Source organism: Salvelinus alpinus, chromosome 35 (genome assembly GCF_045679555.1).
Source record: "Salvelinus alpinus chromosome 35, SLU_Salpinus.1, whole genome shotgun sequence".
Classification (NCBI taxonomy): domain Eukaryota; kingdom Metazoa; phylum Chordata; class Actinopteri; order Salmoniformes; family Salmonidae; genus Salvelinus; species Salvelinus alpinus.
The window spans coordinates 15,140,935-15,162,675 of NC_092120.1; the positions used below are offsets into that span (position 1 = coordinate 15,140,935).

At 43.0% G+C, this 21,741-nt stretch overlaps 1 protein-coding gene across 2 annotated transcripts; it reads left to right on the plus strand.

Annotated features, from left to right (window-relative positions):
* The first annotated feature begins 211 nt into the window (after window positions 1–211).
* On the plus strand, window positions 212–21,448 carry LOC139564659 (coiled-coil domain-containing protein 18-like). Of its 2 annotated transcripts, XM_071384374.1 has the most exons (11): window positions 212–315; window positions 1,348–1,574; window positions 1,654–2,657; window positions 3,055–3,207; window positions 4,659–4,736; window positions 7,245–7,361; window positions 8,635–8,784; window positions 9,048–9,215; window positions 19,549–19,740; window positions 19,989–20,180; window positions 20,290–20,398. In XM_071384374.1, exons 2-11 carry the CDS (start codon window positions 1,403–1,405, stop codon window positions 20,392–20,394), a joined length of 2,331 nt encoding a protein of 776 aa, XP_071240475.1. In that variant the 5' UTR covers window positions 212–315; window positions 1,348–1,402; the 3' UTR covers window positions 20,395–20,398. The 2 variants fall into 2 exon arrangements, with proteins under 2 accessions (XP_071240475.1, XP_071240476.1); XM_071384375.1 differs by lacking the exon at window positions 7,245–7,361 and having other exon boundaries at window positions 20,290–21,448.
* The last annotated feature ends 293 nt before the right edge of the window (window positions 21,449–21,741 follow it).

Genomic DNA, 21,741 nt, shown 5'->3' on the forward strand with positions numbered 1-21,741 from the left:
ATTAGTTGAGGGAGGAGCTCTGACACTGTACATTACCAATGAAAAGTGTGCCTATGAAAATAATCAAATGGACTTTTGACATACGGCCATTCACTTCTCAAAACTGGTGTAATCATTAGGTCAAACAGAGATTTTCTATTGGACAAATGCAGGTAGGTCCCTCCCCGTTTCGTTCCGTTTACGAAACGTTTCGCAACAGAATCATCGTAATGAATACACCCCAGGTATGACCAATGACGTCAGCAAGGTAGCGCACACTCATAGCTACTTTCCGGTGTAGGCTACAGCAGTGCGCTCGAGTTCCTGGTTGACATTGTAAGACACTTTTTTTAAATTATTGTATTTATTTTTTTACTATGTGGTCATTGGTAAAGTCATGAATGGGTTTACAACGTTTAGATGGGACCCGGTTAACTTCACCGAGGTTGCCACCGGGATTCAAGTTTGCGTTCAAGACTTCCCAACTTTATCGGGTTCAGAGCGCGAAACCAGATTTTACTTCTAGAGACAGATAAGCCATACTCATTCAAACGCTTTATGCATGCAGATAGTCTAAAAGTGGAGATACAGAAAACAAATCTGCGATTTTGGTAAACTCTAAAGGACGAAATTATTTTGGTAAAGTCATACTGCTTGATTCAAACTGTGAACACGTAGCCTAGAACTTTCGTGGTTACGGACTCCGCGTTGTCGGAATGAAACTTATTTGCACACCTATGTTGCTTAAAATAGGACTGCATAGACAGGTCATTGGTCTTGGTTATACGTTGTGTACCACGGGCAACAGAAATAAACGTAGCTTACACCAGCAACTGTCATCTTTCGATATTGTATAGGGATAAACAACAGCAGCCTACAGTTCATAATGATGGGCACAAGCGAGCAGTGAGACGAATGGCGGAGAGATCGTGGACGTTTGTGTTACTTGTTAATTTGCCAAGACAGTTTGCGAAATGTACTGTCAGCGTGGCTCAAGGTCGACGTGTAAGCGGCTGTGGGTTGTTACTGTAAACACACAGCTGTGTGCGAAAAGAGCCAACGATTCGATCAAAACATCCACACTACAATATTAAAGCGCACTGACAGGCAAAGCAAAACTCGAAGCTTTTCAGAGGAAAACTAGTGAGAGCAGATAACTTTTATAAGTGGGCCAAAAGTGAAGCCAACTTTTGAAAACCCAGTTCTGACTTGGTAAAACTACTTTGAATGTCACTGCCAGCAAGTGCAATTATACAGAATGTAATTCTAAGATTAGATATCCAACCATTCTCTACACCATGATCAAAAAGTTTAGAATAGGTTCAGTTGAGGCTGCAGCCAAGAATCTTTTCTACTTTATTCCAACAGAATATTGAAGATCATTCTGTGGACATCAGGGGATTTTCTAGCCCTTCTGTCTGCTATGTCCTCCAGAGGCAAAGGTGAGGGGTGTCTGGTGTGTGGGGGTGACCTGCACGGTAACCAACGGCGATGGCTCTTTGGGGGTCAGAACAAGAAAGATGGTCAGCCTCAGACCCCATCAGACTCCCCTGGTAGAGGAAGTCTCTCCAGGTCTTCTCAAGGCAGCCCCTGGGGTGAGGTGTGTGTGTGTGCACTTCTGTGCGTGTATGCGCGTGTGTGTGAGTTCTAATCTTTTCTTTTCCCACTTTGCAGGTAGCACCATGTCCCTTGGCTCCACAACGTCTCTCTCGTCCCTGTCCTCACCCGCTAAAGCAATGGACCTTCTCTCTGTGCTGACACACATACTAGGCCAGTCCGTACCACGGGGCAGTGGGCGGGGGGAGTTCTTGTGTGGCAAATGCGTTTCAGTTCTAGAGCGGGTTTTCAAGTTTGACTCTGTCATTTCCAGAGTGAGGGTCTTATCCTCTGAGAGGCTTCAGAAGTTGACCCAGGAGAGGGACAAGGTCAGGCAGTGGGTACGCAGCGCTTACCGCCAGCGACACCCTCAGGATTTCAGGATGAGGAGCAGCACTAGTGAGGAGGATGGTGAGGGAATGGGAGACAGAGAGGGTTACAATGAAATGTTGAAGGAGAACATGGCCCTGTCAGAGTATGAGTGCTGGTCTGAGAAATGGGATGCATGTCCATACTTCAGGAGAACGGGGAAAAGATGCACAAAGGGGAAAAATTGTGAGGGATGTGATTCTCTGAGGGTGTCCGATTCCGCCTATGAGTCAGTTTGTGGGGTTCCCCGCCGCCTACCCTTCCAACCCTTTCCCCCCTTGGCCCTATCGAGGAACAAGTCGCAGAGCATGCCTCTTCATTGGTCAAGAGTGCCGTCGCTAAGCTCTAGCCCAGCGTCATTAGCTGGATCCACTCTCTCCTTACGAGCCTCCTCTCGCACTGAGTCCATCCAATCACTGGATTCGCTGGATTGCCGTGATCCATTTGATTTTCCAGGTGATTTGTCACTCCTGGTCCTCAGAGAGTTGAAAGGTATTGAAGGAAAGCCTGTCAATTCACCTTCGGGGAGTAAGATTCCCATTTTGGGAAAGAGGGAAGGGCGATATTCAGGAGAGGTAGGTGAGACATCCCCCCCTAAGGTAACAAGGGTGCTGAATTTTGGAGAGCGGGAGAATGGAGGAGAGGAAGTGGATGGAGAAACCAATGATGTTTTGACTGAATTGAGGGACGAGTTTATTCCACTACACAGAGAGGTGAGATATCTCTTATATTCTATCAAAATCCAGCATGCCAAATAACGACAGGAAGTTATTATGAGTTGGGCAAGGATTATTTCCTGACGACAACACTTTGGGTTCCCATAGCCTATAAATGAGCCCTTCCCTGGTCAGGAAAATATCTGCCCTAAATGAGGATTTTCCGACAGGTTGCCTTGCCTGTGGTCTGTGGATCACTCCGTCTATCACGGAGTGTAAATATTTACTTAGTTGTCAGTAATATGTCATCTAGGGTCTATAATGTCTGTAGCCAGTATAAAGGTCCAACACGGAATATTTTCTTACTTATAAATACAGGAATAGGACTTCAACAGAATTAAAAGTGACAACTTATATGTCTTTCACAAAATGCCGTTTTCTTATTTCATTTCAGAGCAATACAGGTCGAGTGCACCTTGCAGTCAGACAGTTGAGAGGACAGCTTGATCAAGCTATGGCACGCATCAAGACCCTCGAAACTGAGCTTAAACACGGGACCAAAACCAAACCAGATACCAATGTCAGTGGACCAGAGGATTGGATTAAGGTAAGCACTGAGTAGTTAGATTTTTCACTCTACTTGTTTCCCTCTTGTTTAGACATTTTCAGCTGGATTCCCAGACACAAATGAAGGCCAGTCATGGAAAATGCATTCTCAATGGAGATTCTCCAGGACTAGGCAGTCTCTGGGGAACCGGTCCATAGTATTTATAGTAACTCAATTGAGAAAGAAAACAGTTTAAATTGGTGAGTGGAATGGAAGTGTCATGATAATTTGGTTGCGCACACACAACTAAGGTTGACACTCCCTGTCATGATAACTGACTGCTGACATTTTATACACGATAAACAGGTATAGGCCTAGTCAGCCGGTGCACAGCAATATAATGGCCTGAACATAGTGTCCCTAACATGCTTCCTCTGCATGTGTGTGTGCTCACTCAAGTACGTCTTCAGAATCACTTGGATAGCAATGTCTTTAAGCCCTGCTTGTATTGACTAAGCACAAATAAAGCATTATGCAAGGAATGATGGGTGTGTTACAGTTTGTTTGGTCTCTGGACGAGGGAGTGTCCCCTTTCCTTAATGCAGGTGCGTTCATATAACCACACACACACAACCACACATCTCCCTGGAATCTTCCCCAACTAGAGGAGTTTGCCCTGCAGCTCAGGTTGGCTTTTCATAAAGAGATCATTAACATGCTACTCAGATGCTGAGTGGCGTCTGTTAGCCTTATTGCCTTACAGTAGACTCAAGTTATTCAACCCGGCACCTACCTATGGTTCTAGCATGTCTGGGCCTCACCCCCAGCTGTTAAGGTATCTTACCTAAGCTGATTCTCATTTCATGAGATTCACGTCTGAGATTTAGGTCTGGCTTGAGTTCCAGTTTTTGGGATATTTTAAGAAACCCTATTAGCAAGTTCAGTCTGGGAATGGGAGCTGTAAATCCACGAAGAGCTTTGACGATTAAGAGCACCACAGTCAGCTCTACACAAGGAATTATTTTAATTTGCCTGGAATCTGGCATTAGCTCCACCCAATCCGAGAAAAGTTCAAATAAATCAATCATTGGGATTACGTATTTGTGTGTTCTGTGTGAGGTCTTACAGTATATCAAGCTTTTGTGGTGGGGAACTTGCACATTTGGCACTTGCAGGGCAGATTATAGGCTTATACTGTGTGTTCTAAATTTATTACAAGAATACAAACTGATTGCCTGCATTCTTTGAAAGAATCAGCTGTAACATAGTGGCATATATCACCCACAAGACACTGGCTTCAAAATGAAGAGGTCTGCTGCTCCAGCCTGGTCCCAGATCTGTTTGTGCTGTCTTGGCAACGCCTGAGGTCATTGTCATCAGTTTGAAAGACAACACAAACTGATCTAGGACCAGGCTAGTCTGCTCTAATATCGCTGCAACAATGCCAGCCCCCTGTTGACTTGACATCCTTCATCTAAGTGCTGTGTATGGCGTGATTATGGCTTTTTCAGTTGCCGCAGAAGGACGGGGGAAACTTGCTTCTGCAGAGTTTGGGGCATTCCCTGCACAGCAGAGACCGAGTTATCCAGGTGAGTGATTCATAGTGATTCTATGAGGGGAGACAATGCAGTCATGCTGAAAACACAGGGATCCACTTCACTCAGAAATGAGACACTGGCTGAGCTAGTGGAATGTTGCCATCACAACATGGATACCCCAAGCTCTTAAACTCCCAGATCTAACTTAAGATATAGTGGTATTAGCAGATAGAAATCAATTTTCATCACTGAAGTTTGTATGGGTGAGCAAACTTCCTTAGCTTAACATAACATAGCCAAATAGATAAATCAAATCGGTTTAATAGAGTACCAGTCAAAAGTTTGGACACACCTACTCATTCCAGGGTTTTTCTTTATTTGTACTATTTTCTACATTGTAGAATAATAGTGAAGACATCACAACTATGAAATAACACATATGGAATCATGTAGTAACCACAAAAGTGTCAACAAATTAAAATATATTGTGTATTTTAGATTCTTCAAAGTAGCCACCCTTTTCCTTGACAGGTTTGAACACTCTTGGCATTCTCTCAACCAGCTTCATGAGGTAGTCACCTGGAATGCATTTCAATTAACAGGCGAGCCTTGTTAAAAGTTAATTTGTGGGATTTCTTTCCTTCTTATTGCGCTTGAGCCAATCATTAAAGATCCCATGGCACTTATCGTAAGAGTAGGGGTGTTAACCCCGGTGTCCTGGCTAAATTCCCAATCTGGCCCTCAACCATCACGGTCACCTAATAATCCCCAGTTTACAATTGGCTCATTCATCCCCCTCCTCTCCCCTGTAACTATTCCCCAGGTCGTTGCTGCAAATGAGAACGTGTTCTCAGTCAACTTACCTGGTAAAATAACGGTAAAATAAATAAATAAAAGTTGTGTTGTGACAAGGTATGGGTGGTATCTCGAAGATAGCCCTATTTGGTAAAAGACCAAGTCCATATTATGGCAAGAACTGCTCAAAAAGCAAAGAAAAATGACAGTCCATCATTACTTTAAGATATGAAGATCAGTCAATACGGAAAATGTCAAAATCCATCAAGCGCTATGATGAAACTGGCTCTTATGAGGGCCGCCACAGGAAAAGAATACCCAGAGTTACCTCTGCTGCAGAGGATAAGTTCATTATAGTTATCAGCCTCAGAAATCGGCAATTAACTGCACCTCAGATTGCAGCCCAAATAAATGCTTCACAGAGTTCAAGTAACAGACACCTATCAACATCAACTGTTCAGAGGAAACTGCGTGAATCAGGCCTTCATGGTCGAATTGCTGCAAAGAAACTACCACTAAAGGACACCAATAATAAGAAAAAACTTGCTTGGGCCAAGAAACAAGAGCAATGGATATTTGACCTGTGGAAATCTGTCCTTTGGTCTGGAGTCCAAATTTGAGATTTTTAGTACTAACCGCCATGTCTTTGTGAGACGCGGAGTAGGTGAACGGGTGATCTCCGCATGTGTTGTTCCCACTGTGAAGCATGGAGGTGGTGTGATTGTGTGGGGGTGCTTTGCTGGTGACACTGTCTGTGATATATTTTGAATTCAAGGCACACTTACCCAGCATGGCTACCACAGCATTCTGCAGCAATACGCCATCCTCTCTTGTTTGCGCTTGGTGGGACTATCATTTGTTTTTCAACAGGACAATGACCCAACACACCTCCAGGCTGTGTAAGGGCTATTTGACAAAGAAGGAGAGGGATGGAGTGCTGCATCAGATGACTTGGCCTCCACAATCACCTAACCTCAACCCAATTCAGATGGTTAGGGGTGAGTTGGACCGCAGAGTGAAGGAAAAGCAGCCAACAAGTGCTCAGCATATGTACGGAACGCCTTCAAGACTTTTGGAAAATAATTGTAGTTGACTACCTCATGAAGCTGGTTGAGAGAATGCCAAGAGTGTGCAACGCTGTCATCAAGGCAAAAGGTGGCTACTTTGAAGAACCTCAAATATAAAATATATTTTAATTTGTTTAACACTTGGTTATTTCATAGTTTTGATGTCTTCACTATTATTCTACAATGTAGAAAATGGTAAAAATAAGTAGGTGTGTCCAAACTTTTGACTGGTACTGACATATATTTGAATGTTTTTATTGTCACATTTATTTGGGTGTGTACACAGTTTAGCTAATGTTATAGCAGGTGCAGTGAAATGCTTATATTGCTAGCTCCTAACAATGCAGTAAAATGTCAAACGGGTACACAAATAATCAATAAAAAAACAAACAAAAAAAACAAGAAATGTCGGAAACAAATCCAATTATCAACCCAAATAGCACTGTAACAGCAATCCAACCGTGAGTGGTTGGGGAAACCCCTGTTTTCTTAACGATCACTGTCTCAATATTTATCATTGTCTCAATTTATCATTGAGACATTTGTTTAAATGCAGTTTTTGTATTCTGGTGTAATTGATATAATTTAATGTTATTTTTTTCATATATCACATGTCCTTTTCTGAAGCCATCTCTGGGACAAGCCGTGTGTTATTCCATGATTAGACAGTCATTTCCTGTCTCCCTGTCTGTCTCAGGAGTGCATGTGTCTGATCAGGAAGATGTGTGTTGAGGTGGGGACAGGGACAGACATGGCTGACAGACTGACACAAGCACTCACTGACAATCTGAAACAAACTCTCTCCGACAATAAGGTGAGGGCTCAGATTGATCCCATTTGATTATGATTTGAATAAGCTATTGGTTTAGAATAAACATTTTTTTTTTTACTCAAAATAAACTTGTGTAGACTGTCAAAGTATGGACAATAATATGCGTGAATATTTCCTTTTTTAATATGACATTACTTAAGTGATAATGCCAGAGAAGCCGGTGTTTGGAGGATATATTGGTATGGGTGTTGTTGGGCCCGAGACGACGTCTCTGGCAAACCGTGCCAATATATCCTCCAAACACTAGCTTTTCTGGCATTATCACTTTTAATACAACGGGTTAACAACATATTCAAATAATGATTGACATATTTTCATGAAATGTTATTTTGATTAATTTCATCCTTCCACAAGATATAGTCCCAACACACATCTAGGGTTGCTAGAGACGCGGCCCAGTCGTTCACTCTACTTGTTCTGTATCTATGGACGCGACCCAGTCATTTGTTCTAAATGTTCTTATCCCTTGCTTGCTAGCTAGCCAACTACAGTTAACTTACAGTCAAGTGCAGCCAGAATAACAGCAAAATAGCTGCATTTGTTTAAGCTGTTTTCTAGTGACATTTATTTGGATACATCCATAACAATGAGTTAATTAGGTGCGATTTCCCTTGGCATAGAAAATGTGCACACTTGTCAGAACACTGTTGTTCAGGGGAGCTAGCCAACTACACAGCTACCGTAACAAAATCACTTCAAACTGAAGCTGGAAAGACTGCAAATTAGCTGCGTTTCGTTTTAACCTTTTTCAATTGACATTTTTTGTGTATATCCATAAAAATAACTCCAGCTGATTTCATGATTTCGACTGGCAGAGAAATGGTGCCTGCCTGTCTATCTCGTCCGAAATCCCGACACGTTCATTACTATGGGACAGCAAAAGATTGTTTCAATATTGAAATACGATGTTGCAAATGTCGCGAGACAGACTGCAAGGTTTATACAAATATCCACTGTTGAAAACAAATTGATAGTCTAAAATAAATCTGAGATAATATCTAGATGCTTTTTATAGTGGAAATCAAGTTTATAAGTTGCCTGACTGGGCTGATGAGACAGTCAGATGGAACAGAGTAAATAGGCATTTTAACATCATATATTTAGCCGGTGGCAATTTGTGGAATAGACACTGGCTGGTATGCGTTTTTAACCAATCAGCATTCGAGATTAGACCCACCCGTTGTATAATATGGGATATAGAGCATTTCTGTACAAGGTTATTTTGCTGATGTCTTATGTTCTACCTCATCTTTAGCTAGCCCTGGGGGCTCTGCGCTCTGAGATGAGTGAGAAGGAGAAGAGGATGGAGAGCGAGCTGGAGGCACTGAAGAAAGCTGGGAGAGACCGGGAGAAAGACCTCTCCACACTCAACACTGTACTCCAATGTAACCAGGACATCATCAATGTGAGTCTGAAGTTGAACACACACACACACACACACACACACACACACACACACACACACACACCTGTGATTGCTGTGCTACCAGTGTATGGCAGTTGCTGTAGAACAAGTACACACACACACACTTTCTTTCACTTAGTTGTATTCACTCACTTTCATTAACAAAGGTAACATTGTGCTGGATGCACTATAGTCACTCAGTCAAAGGTGTTACTAGTAATTTCTCACATAAGGGCTTTGTTTTTTCTTCTTCTAACCCCCAGGAACTGAGAGTGGAGCTGGTTGAGAAGGAGCGAGGGCATCGGGAGGTGCAGAAGGAGAGGGAAGTGTGGAGACAGCGGGACCAGGCCCTCAAAGCAGTCCTACAGGAGAAAGAGTCACTTCTCCTCTGCCTGAAGCAGGCGCTAGAGAGCTCTCAGAAAGACATGCAGGTGAGGGGGTCACCTCAACATACAGTATCTCTATAGGTTGAATTAAATTAGGTCCGACGAGAAGGATATCCTGCTTTCACTGGAACAGGCCCAGATCCACGCCTTTTGCGTGAAGAGAAGACGCCGGAAAAGGGGACGCAGATTCGGGATCCTTCTGAGAATCCTGTAAACTCCCAATGCCTTCCATTCTTCTTGCTAATGTACAATCATTGGAAAATAAAATTGATGACCTACTATTAAGATTATCCTACCAACGGGACATTAAAAACTGTAACATCTTATGTTTCACTGAGACGTGGCTGAACGAAGATATGGACAACATAGAGCTAGCAGGATTTTCCATGCAACGACAGAACAGAGCCGCTACCTCTGGTAAGATGAGGGGTGGGGGGGGCGGTGTCTTTTTTTGTCAATAACAGCTGGTGCGTGATGTCTAATATTAAAGAAGTCTCGAGGTATTTCTCGCCTGAGGTTGAGTACCATATGATAAGCTGCAGACCATATTATCTATGAAGAGAGTTCTCATCTGTATTATTCGTAGCCGTCTATTTACCACCACAAAACGAAGCTGGCACGAAGACTGCTCTCAACCAACTCTATAAGGCCATAAACAAAGAAGAAAATGCTCACCCAGAAGCGGCACTCCTAGTGGCTGGGGACTTTAATTCAGGAAAATTTATATCAGTTTTACCAAATTTTAAACCAGCGTGTCATGTGCAACCAGGGTGGGAAAAAAATCCTAGACCACCATTACTCCACACACAGAGATGCATACAAAGCTCTCCCCCGCCCTACATTTGGCAAATCTGACCATAATTCTATCCTCCTGATTCCTGCTTACAAGCAAAAACTAAAGCAGGAAGTACCAGTCACTTAATACGGAAGTGGTCAGATGACGCGGATGCTACGCTACAGGACTGTTTTGCTAGCACAGACTGGAATATGTTCCAGGATTCGTCCAATGGCATTGAGGAATACACCACCTCAGTCATCAGCTTCATCAATAAGTGCATCGATGACGTTGTCCCCACAGTGACTGTACATACATATCCCAACCAGAAGTCATGGATTACAGTCAACATCTGCATTGAGCTAAAGGCTAGAGCTGCCGCTTTCAAGGAGCGGGAGACTAATCCGGACACTTATAAGAAATCCCGCTATGCCCTCAGACGAACCATCAAACAAGCAAAGCGTCAATACAGGATTAAGATTGAATCCTATTACACCGGCTCTGACGCTCGTCGGATGTGGCAGGGCTCGAAAACTATTACGGACTAGAAAGGGAAACCCAGACCCGAGCCGCCCAGTGACGCGAGCCAACCAGACGAGCTAAATGCCTTTTATGCTCACTTTTAGGCAAGCAACACTGAAGCATGCACTAGAGCACCAGCTGTTCTGGATAACTGTGTGATAACGCTCTCGGTAGCCGATGTGAACAAAACCTTTTAAACAGGTTAACAACATTCACAAAGCTATGGGCCAGACAGATTACCAGGACGTGTACTCAAAGCATGCACAGACCAACTGTCAAGTGTCTTCACTGATATTTTCAACCTGTCCCTGACCGAGTCTGTAATACCTACATGTTTCAGGCAGACCACCATAGTCCCTGTGCCCAAGGAAGCTTAGGTAACCTGCCTAAATGATTACTGCCCCGTGGCACTCACATCTGTAGCCATGAAGTGCTTTGAAAGGCTGGTCATGGCTCACATCAACAGCATCCTCCCGGACACTCTAGACCCACTCCAATTCGCATACCACCTCCACAGATCCACAGATGACGCAATCTCAATCGCACTCCACACTGCCCTTTCTCACCTGGACAAAAGGAACACCTATGTGAGAATGCTGTTCATTGAATACAGCTCAGCATTCAACATCATAGTGCCCATGAAGCTCATCAATAAGCTAAGGACCCTGGAACTAAACACCTCCCTCTGCAACTGGATCCTGGACTTCCTGACAGACCGTCCCCAGGTGGTAAGAGTAGGCAACAACATGTCTGCCACACTGATCCTTAACACTGGGGCCCTTCAGGGGTGTGTACTTAGTCCCCTCCTGTATTCCCTGTTCACCCATGACTGCGTGGCCGAACACAACTCCAACACCATCATTAAGTTTTCTGACGACACAACAGTGGTAGGCCTGATCACCGACAACGATGAGACGGTCTATAGGGAGAAGGTCCGAGAACTGGCAGTGTGGTGCCAGGACAACAACCTCTCTGTCAATGTGAGCAAGACAAATGAGCTGATCGTGGACTACAGGAAAAGGCGGGCCGAACAGGTCCCCATTAACATTGACGGGGCTAAGGCCTCCCGGGTGGCGCAGTGGTCTAGAGCACTGCATCGCAGTGCTATGCTGCGCCACCAGAGTCTGGGTTCGCGCCCAGGCTCTGTCGCAGCCGGCCGCGACCGGGAGGTCCGTGGGGCGACGCACAATTGGCTTAGCGTCGTCCGGGTTAGGGAGGGTTTGGCCGGTAGGGATATCCTTGTCTCATCGCGCTCCAGCGACTCCTGTGGCGGGCCGGGCGCAGTGCGCGCTAACCGAGGGGGCGGGTGCACGGTGTTTCCTCCGACACATTGGTGCGGCTGGCTTCCGGGTTGGAGGCGCGCTGTGTTAAGAAGCAGTGCGGCTAGGTTGGGTTGTGCTTCGGAGGACGCATGACTTTCGACCTTCGCCTCTCCCGAGCCCGTACGGGAGTTGTAGCGATGAGACAAGATAGTAATTACTAGCGATTGGATACCACGAAAAATTGGGGAGAAAAGGGGATAAAAATTTAAAATAAAATAAAAAAAAAAAAAAAAAAAAAACATTGACGGGGCTGTAGTGGAGCAGGTCGAGAGTTTCAAGTTCCTTGGTCTCCACATCACCAATGATCTATCATGGTCCAAACACTCCAAGACAGTCGTGAAGAGGGCACGACAAAACCTATTCCCCTTCAGGAGACTGAAAAGATTTGTCAAGGGTCCCCAGATCCTCAAAAGGTTCTACACCTGCACCATCGAGAGCATCCTGACCAGTTGCATCACCGCCTGGTATGGCAACTGCTCGGCATCTGTCCGTAAGACACTACAGAGGGTAGTGCGAACAGCCCAGTACATCACTGAGGCCAAGCTTCCTGCCATCCAGGACCTATATAATAGGCGGTGTCAGGGGAAAACCCATAAAATTGTCAGAGACTCCAGTCACCCAAGTTATAGACTGTTTTCTCTGCTACCGTACGGCAAGCAGTACCGGAGCGCCAAGTCTAGGACCAGAAGGCTCCTCAACAGCTTCTACCCCCAAGCCATTAGACTGCTGAACAATTCATAAAAATCGCCACAGGACAATTTACATTGACCCCCCCCTTTTGTACAATGCTGCTACTTGCTGTTTGTTTGTTACCCATGCATAGTCACTTCGCCCCCACCTACATATACAGATTATCTCAACTAGCCTGCACACTGACTCGGTACCGGTGCCCCCTGTATATAGCCTTGTTATTCTTATTGTGTTACTTTTTTATTTTAGTCTACTTGGTCAAATGTTCTTGTTCTTGAAATGCACTCTTGGTTAAGGGCTTGTAAGTAAGCATTTCACAGTAAGGTCCACACTTTTTGAGATGAGGACTCCTACTCTGAGACGCTTTGTGAATACAGACCCAGATGTCTTGAAATATAGTGTTTTGAGTAATTTGAATATCTATTCACATTGACCATTTCTGATCTAAATATAATTGATTCCAGGTATATCTCTTTTTAGTGTGGCCACAATTGTTTGTGTCGGGTTCAGTAACCAGTGCTGTAAGCACTGACCTCTGTTATTCAAGTTAAAGGTGCTACATGTCGATTGTCTCTACGATGTGGAAGCTAGGCGAATTGCAACAACACTTAGGCTGAATATAAACAACCCACTCCCACGCATACCAGTTCCCTGCAATACGGTGGAGAGGTTAGTGCTATCCGACATCAAAGGATCCCGGATAGCATGGACCATGGTGGAGACTATTTTACTTTCCGTTTCGTCCACCAACTTCAAACAGTCGTAGATATTTCACTGCGATGTAGATGGTACAATGATACTAATGATAATGAACTATTCAGTGCATGTTTTCTCACATAAACTGAAATAGTTCGAAGAGTGTAGAATTTTAGCAACCAGGAAATGACAGAGCGATTTCTACGTTTGGCTGCCTTGTGCTTGAGGAGGAGATGGCCACGCCTATTAGTCCAACAGGACTGACGCGCAGAATAAATACCATGATGCACAGAAATGCACTTAACGGAGTTCGCCCCACTGGTTTGCACTATATAGATTGTTTTATCTGTGATCGAATCAACATATCAACCCATTTTCAATGCAACAAACCAAAACAAATCTAACTTTGCAAGATTGAGTCTCTGATTTTGCCCAACCGAGTAGAATTATATTGGCGGGTGTCGCCCATCAGTGGTCTTGAGCTTTTCAGATCAGACCACAGAGCGCATATGCACATTTGTTGATATTCTTAGCTAGTTACCAAGTTATTAGCCCAGTTATAGATAAGTATAGGTCAGCAATGGGGAGTTAATGCTTCCTACAAGAACACAAAACATGTAGGCTACATTTCAAGCTGTCTTGGTAAAAAGCTTATGTCTAAAGGGGCGTTGTATTTTGAGACAGGCTTGAATATGCAAATAAGCTAATAGACAGAGGGGTAGCCTACATTGTCTAATTCTCTGTATGGTAATGATAATACATTTTATTTTGTAAAGTGGTTTCTTGCATCATACAACATTAATAAAATGCAATCACCTATTTGGCCAATGTTGTTACAGACCCGGTAAAAAGTTATGAATTAATGTCAAGCCCTTCATAATGTAATTTTTTTTAAAGTCTCATGAGATGTAGGCCTGAACAGCAAATATAGGCTATGTCATAGAAATCAAAAGCTATTTCCATGTGAAAATGTTATGGGATTCGCACTGTTTTGTTGCCTACATTATGCTCAAATAGCCACAATAGCCTATTGGCTACTGTCTAAAACTGTAAGGGGACGGACAGCCTCAGTGTTCACTGTAAACGTGCACCAGAAGTTACACAAAATTCTCACAAGGTTCAAGTTTCCTCTCACAAGACCAAACATTTGCTCAGTGCCCCAAAAAAACTGCGGGAACATTGCTACAACAATAAAACATTGTTTTAATGTACAGTTACTTTGCATTAGCCCCAGGGCTCTAGACACATTTTTAGTCAACTGAGATGGTAGCCTAATATTTAAAAAGGTAAGCTATTTATCTAACATATTCAGGGAATGCATGATTGATATTTTGATGTGCAACCTGTCAAAATAGGATCCAGAATTATTCGATTTATGTTTTGGCTCTTTGTGCATATACAGTACCAGTCAAAAGTTTGGACACACTTACTCATTCCATTTTTTTTTTTTACTGTTTTCTACATTGAAGAATAGTAGTGAAGACATCAAAACTATGAAATAACACACATGGATTCATGTAGTAACCAAAAAAGTGTTGAACAAATCAAAATATATTTTAGATTCTTCAAAGTAGCCACCGTTTGCCTTGATGACAGCTTTGCACACCCTTGGCATTCTCTCAACCAGCTTCACCTGGAATGCTTTTCCAACAGTCTTGAAGGAGTTTCCTTCACTCTGTGGTCCAACTCATCCCAAGCCATCTCAATTGGGTTGAGGTCGGGTGATTGTGGAGGCCAGGTCATCTGATGCAGCACTCCATCACTCTCCTTCTTGGTCAAATAGCCCTTACACAGCCTGGAGGTGTGTTGGGTCATTGTCCTGTTGAAAAACAAATGATAGTCCCACCAAGCGCAAACAAGATAGGATGGCGTATTGCTGCAGAATGCTGTGGTAGCCATGCTGGTTAAGTGTGCCTTGAATTCTAAATATATCACAGACAGTGTCACCAGCAAAGCACCCCCACACAATCACACCACCTCCATGCTTCACGGTGGGAACCACACATGCGGAGATCATCCGTTCACCTACTCCGCGTCTCACAAAGACATGGCGGTTAGTACTAAAAATCTCAAATTTGGACTCCAGACCAAAGGACAGATTTCCACCAGTCTAATCTCCATTGCTCGTGTTTCTTGGACCAAGCAAGTCTCTTCTTATTATTGGTGTCCTTTAGTAGTGGTTTCTTTGCAGCAATTCGACCATGAAGGCCTGATTCACGCAGTCTCCTCTGAACAGTTGATGTTGATGTCTGCCACTTAAACTCTGAAACATTTATTTAGCTGCAATTTCTGTGGCTGATAACTCTAATGAATTTGTCCTCTGCAGCAGAGGTAACTCTGGGTCTTCCTTTCCTGTGGTGGTCCTCACAAGAGCCAGTTTCATCATAGCGCTTGATGGTTTTTGCGACTGCACTTGAAGAAACTTTCAATGTTCTTGAAATGTTCCACATTGACTGACCTTCATATCTTAAAGTAATGATGGACTGTCGTTTCTCTTTGCTTTTTGAGCAGTTCTTGCCATAATATGGACTTGCTCTTTTACCAAAGAGGGCTGTCTTCTGTATACCACCCCTACCTTGTCACAACACAACTGATTGGCTCAAACGCATTAAGAATGAAAGAAATTCCACAATTTAACTTTTAACAAGGAACACCTGTTAATTGAAATGCATTCCAGGTGACTACCTCATGGAGCTGGTTGAGAGAATGCCAAGAGTGTGCAAGCCTGTCATCAAGGCAAAGGGGGGCTACTTTGAAGAATCTAAAATATGAAATATATTTTGATTTGTTTTACACTTTTTTGGTTACTTAATGGTTTCATATTGTTATTTCATAGTTTTGATGTCTTCACTATTCAACAATGTAGAAAATTGTAAAAATAAAGAAACCCTTGAATGAGTAGGTGTGAACTTTTGGCTGGTACTGTGTGTGTGTGTATATATATACACACAGTGGGGAGAACAAGTATTTGATACACTGCCGATTTTGCAGGTTTTCCTACTTACAAAGCATGTAGAGGTCTGTAATTTTTATCATAGGTACACTTCAACTGTGAGAGACGGAATCTAAAACAAAAATCCAGAAAATCACATTGTATGATTTTTAAGTAATTCATTTGCATTGTATTGCATGACATAAGTATTTGATCACCTACCAACCAGTAAGAATTCCGGCTCTCACAGACCTGTTAGTTTTTCTTTAAGAAGCCCTCCTGTTCTCCACTCATTACCTGTATTAACTGCACCTGTTTGAACTCGTTACCTGTATAAAAGACACCTGTCCACACACTCAATCAAACAGACTCCAACCTCTCCACAATGGCCAAGACCAGAGAGCCGTGTAAGGACATCAGGGGTAAAATTGTAGACCTGCACAAGGCTGGGATGGGCTACAGGACAATAGGCAAGCAGCTTGGTGAGAAGGCAACAACTGTTGGCGCAATTATTAGAAAATAGAAGAAAATAGAAGAAGTTCAAGATGATGGTCAATCACCCTCGGTCTGGGGCTCCATGCAAGATCTCACCTCGTGGGGCATCAATGATCATGAGGAAGGTGAGGGATCAGCCCAGAACTACACGGCAGGACCTGGTCAATGACCTGAAGAGAGCTGGGACCACAGTCTCAAAGAAAACCATTAGTAACACACTACGCCGTCATGGATTAAAATCCTGCAGCGCACACAAGGTCCCCCTGCTCAAGCAGGCGCATGTCCAGGCCCGTCTGAAGTTTGCCAATGACCATCTGGATGATCCAGAGGAGGAATGGGAGAAGGTCATGTGGTCTGATGATTAAAAAATAGAGCTTTTTGGTCTAAACTCCACTCGCCGTGTTTGGAGGAAGAAGAAGGATGAGTACAACCCCAAGAATACCATCCCAACCGTGAAGCATGGAGGTGGAAACATCATTCTTTGGGGATGCTTTTCTGCAAAGGGGACAGGACGACTGCACCGTATTGAGGGGAGGATGGATGGGGCCATGTATTGCGAGATCTTAGCCAACAACCTCCTTCCCTCAGTAAGAGCATTGATGATGGGTCGTGGCTGGGTCTTTCAGCATGACAACGACCCGAAACACACAGCCAGGGCAACTAAGGAGTGGCTCCGTAAGAAGTATCTCAAGGTCCTGGAGTGGCCTAGCCAGTCTCCAGACCTGAACCCAATAGAAAATATTTGGAGGGAGCTGAAAGTCCGTATTGCCCAGCGACAGCCCCGAAACCTGAAGGATCTGGAGAAGGTCTGTATGGAGGAGTGGGCCAAAATCCCTGCTGCAGTGTGTGCAAACCTGGTCAAGAACTACAGGAAACGTATGATCTCTGTAATTGCAAACAAAGGATTCTGTACCAAATATTAAGTTCTGCTTTTCTGATGTATCAAATACTTATGTCATGCAATAAAATGCTAATTAATTACTTAAAAATCATACAATGTGATTTTCTGGATTTTTGTTTTAGATTCCGTCTCTCACAGTTGAAGTGTACCTATGATAAAAATTACAGACCTCTACATGCTTTGTAAGTAGGAAAATCGGCAAAATCGGCAGTGTATCAAATACTTGTTCTCCCCACTGTATAGAGAGAGAGATTTTCTTTTGCCAGCATATTGGCCTGTAGGCTATATCATTCACTGAGGAAGTGGGAACTAAAAACGCTTGGCTAGATAGCAACAATATCAGATTTAGCAATGTGGGCTAATTAATGGGCCTCGGCTACTTTATGTATACTGAATAAAAATATAAATGCAACAATTTCAAAGATTTTAATAAATTAAAAGGCCCTAATCTATTGATTTCACATGATTGGGAATACAGATATGCATCTGTTGGTCACAGATACCTTAAAAAAAACGAAGTTAGGGGCGTGGATCAGAAACCAGTCACTATCTGGTATGACCACCATTTACCTCATGCAGCGCAACACATCTCCTTCACATAGAGTTGATCAGGCTGTTGATTGTGGGCTGTGGAATGTTGTCCCACTCCTCTTCAATGGCTGTGCGAAGTTGCTGGATATTGGCGGGAACTAGAACACGCTGTTGTACATGTCGATCCAGAGCATCCCAAACATGCTCAATGGGTGACATGTCTGGTGAGTACACAGGCCATTGAAGAACTGGCACGTGCAGCTTCCAGGAATTGTGTACAGATCCTTGCAACCTGAGCCCGGGCAGTATCATGCTGAAACATGAAGTGATGGTGGCGGCTGAATGGCACGACAATGGGCCTCAGGATCTCATCAAGGTATCTCTGTGCATTCAATTTGCCATCGATAAAATGCAATTGTGTTCATTGTCCGTAGCTTATGCCTGCCCATACCATAAACCTACCACCACCATGGGGCACTGTGTACACAGCGTTGACATCTGCAAACCGCTCGCCAACACGTTGCCAAACAGGTGGTGTGCGGTTGTGAGGCAAGTTGGACGTACTGCCAAATTCCCTAAAACGATGTTGGAGGTGGCTTATGGTAGAGAAATGAACATTCAATTATCTGGCAACAGTTCTGGTGCAGTCAGCATGCCAATTGCACACTCCCTGAACTTGAGACCTCTGTGGCATTATTTTGTGACAACTGCACATTTCAGTGTGGGCTTTTATTGTCTGTGTAATGATAATGCTTTTTAATAGGCTTCTTGATATGCTACACCTGTCAGAAATTCTCACTAACAGGGATATAAACAAATTTGTGCACAACATTTGAGGTAAATAAGCTTTTTGTGCATATGGGATCTTATTTCAGCTTATGAAACATGGGACCAACACTTTACATATTGCGTTTATATTTTTGTTCATTGTACAACGATCTACGTTTTATCAATTTGACATCAGATTCTGACGTTTCTCCACGTTTCTCCAAATTTCAAAGTTGCTCCAAATGTGAAATGTCTGTATTGTTCCATTTCTCCTTGCACAATGTGGGGAGAGTGAGTGAGGGAGGCTCACTCACATAGCAGCCGACCGCGAAACAGGGACAGGCAGATACTTTAAGGGCAGGAATCAACATAATGCATAGGCTATTACTGTTAACCAAATAATAGTTTTAGAACAATCTACAGGAATGTTGTATAGCAAAATCATAGAATATTACCGACGTACACAAATGCTTCGGTAGGAGTAAGGCAATGTCTGTTGTCCCAGCTCTAGTTTTTTCCACCCATCTTCATTACATAACTGATCTGGCTTTTATTGTCAAATAGAAAGTCTGCATGTTAGAATGCGATTTTGTATTGGGCCAAAATATATATTTTTCACCCACTATTACTGCAGCTATTTTATGGATTTTTTTCTGAAATTACAATGCCTAAATTCTACATGTAGCTCTTTAGAGTTCACTCGCTTCAGGTAGACTTTCCTCATTATTTGTTATCTTTTCCCTCAGGCACTGTCGGACTCTGTGATTAGCCAAGGGGTGTCAGGAGGCGGGGCAGAGAGGGCTCTGGCCTCTCAGCTGAAGGAGAAGGAGAGCCTGGTGATAGCCTGGCTTCAGGACAGAGAGGAGCACAGCGCCACCATGTGCCGGGAGGTCTCCAAACTCACCACCGCCCTGCAGGACTATCAGAGCATAGTGCAGGTGAGTGCAAACAAGGATGGTAGTGGATGATTTCACCAATCCCTGTCTTTCATATCAGTGAAGAGGAAGCCATTTAAGACTAGTAAGATGCTCCCTCTTTATACTGCGATGTGGTGTGTCTTCCATGGTCTTTTACACAATTCAGGTCATCTTCAGTGAGGTACCTAAAATACCAAGCCTATAATATAGTTTGGTCATTTGAACCTATACCTTTCCCCTCTTCCCATCTTCCCCCCTTCCTTCTCAAGGAGCAACAGCAGAATCATAGTCAGACGGTGTCTTCGCTGTCAAAGCAACTCAACGAGACAGCCAACGACCTGAGGGAGAGAGGGAAGGAGAACAAGGAGACACAGCGAGCCTGGCGGAGTGAAAAGGAGGACAAAGAGAGGGAGGAGAGGAATTTGAGGGAGAGCCTGGAGAAGAGAGACAAACTCATTGAGGTATGTCCGTACATGAGCGAGATATGTCCATACATGACCTTAGAAAAGCACTAAAGAGTGGACCAAAATTAACACGGAATATTTTGATTTGTAAACCTGTTTTATTTAGCAAGTTCTCCTGGATTCCGAGGAACGGGATCATCTACTCAAAGAACTTCAACAGAACCTGCTGAACAAATTTGAACCCATGATTGCTGTCAAACACACATTATGAAAAAGATAAACAAGATAGTGAGAGAGCAAAAAATGTGGAACCATGAAGGTACAATGCACATTTTATATAGATGAGTTGCATGAACCAGCACTTTCTTGCACCACAGGTAGTTTACTACTAACTACAATTATATGTAGGCCTATTGAAAAGGTTGTGTTTTGCACATTTGCAGTAGTTGATCTTCCCTTGGCAGGCAAGCCTTGGTTTTTGTGTTAAAACAATTTATGTCCTTTACAAAACTCCTGACTGGATATTTGTCAATAATGATAATGTTATTGCTCCATTTTGGCATCATTCTTATTTGTATATTCATATTGACTGATTTAATTGATGAAGTATGCTAGTAGTTAATGTCTGACATGGACCAAAGTATATGTTGAATTTGCTTAAATGGTACTCTGTCAATGAAATATATCAATTCAGACGGATCAATCAAATCCTTTCATTGACTGAGAGTGCCATTTATGCAGATTCAAAATACACTTTGGTCCATGTCAGATATTGATTAACTACTAGCATGGGACATGGGGAAATGTGTCCTTCAGGGCATAGTGTAGTGCAACCTAATTGATAAGTGCTATCAGAAGGGGGATTATTATTGTTTTGAATTTGGACCGTTTGAAGTTATAGTTTCCCAAAAGCTTTATTTATTGGTGTCATACTGTAAGTTCTGTGATTTTTATTAATTTTTTCTTCTTCTTCTGAATGTTCCTTTTTGGTTATTTTATTTATACTGCCATTTTCTTTACACATTAGCTACATCATACTGCTTGGTATTTTGATTGTCATGAAGGGGTTAACATTTTTGAACCCAAAATATTTGTTTAGACTTTTTGGGGGGTTTAATTTTACTACAGAATGGTTTGATACATTTATTTTTGGAAAAGGATTCTAATTTGAAGTCTGTCTTGTTTTTATGTTCTGTCTTTTAATGTTCTGTTTCCTTTTTTTCATGTAGTATTAGACCTACTGCCTGTCTTTTGGGGATTTGCTTCCATGTTTTCATTTTAAGTCTTTGGGAGATTGAGAAATAAACCTCTCTATATGATCGAAATTATTGAATGTAGTCTCTTTTCATTGCATGTATTTTGCTGCCTATGTCATGGATGATCAAAGTGACGTTCATGACCCGCGGGTGTCTCATATGCTCTGTACTTCACACTCGGAATATGATCCCCAGTAAACGGTCATGGCTAGAAGGGATCCAGCGTTTGTCAGAATGTTCTTATTGTAGCCGGTTTAGGAGAGCTTACGCAGTAGGTTAGAATTAACGTGGCAGTTGAGAATTAGGATAAGGTCAGGAAAAGGGTTAGGGTTAGTTTAAAAAATAAAATAAAAATTTGACGT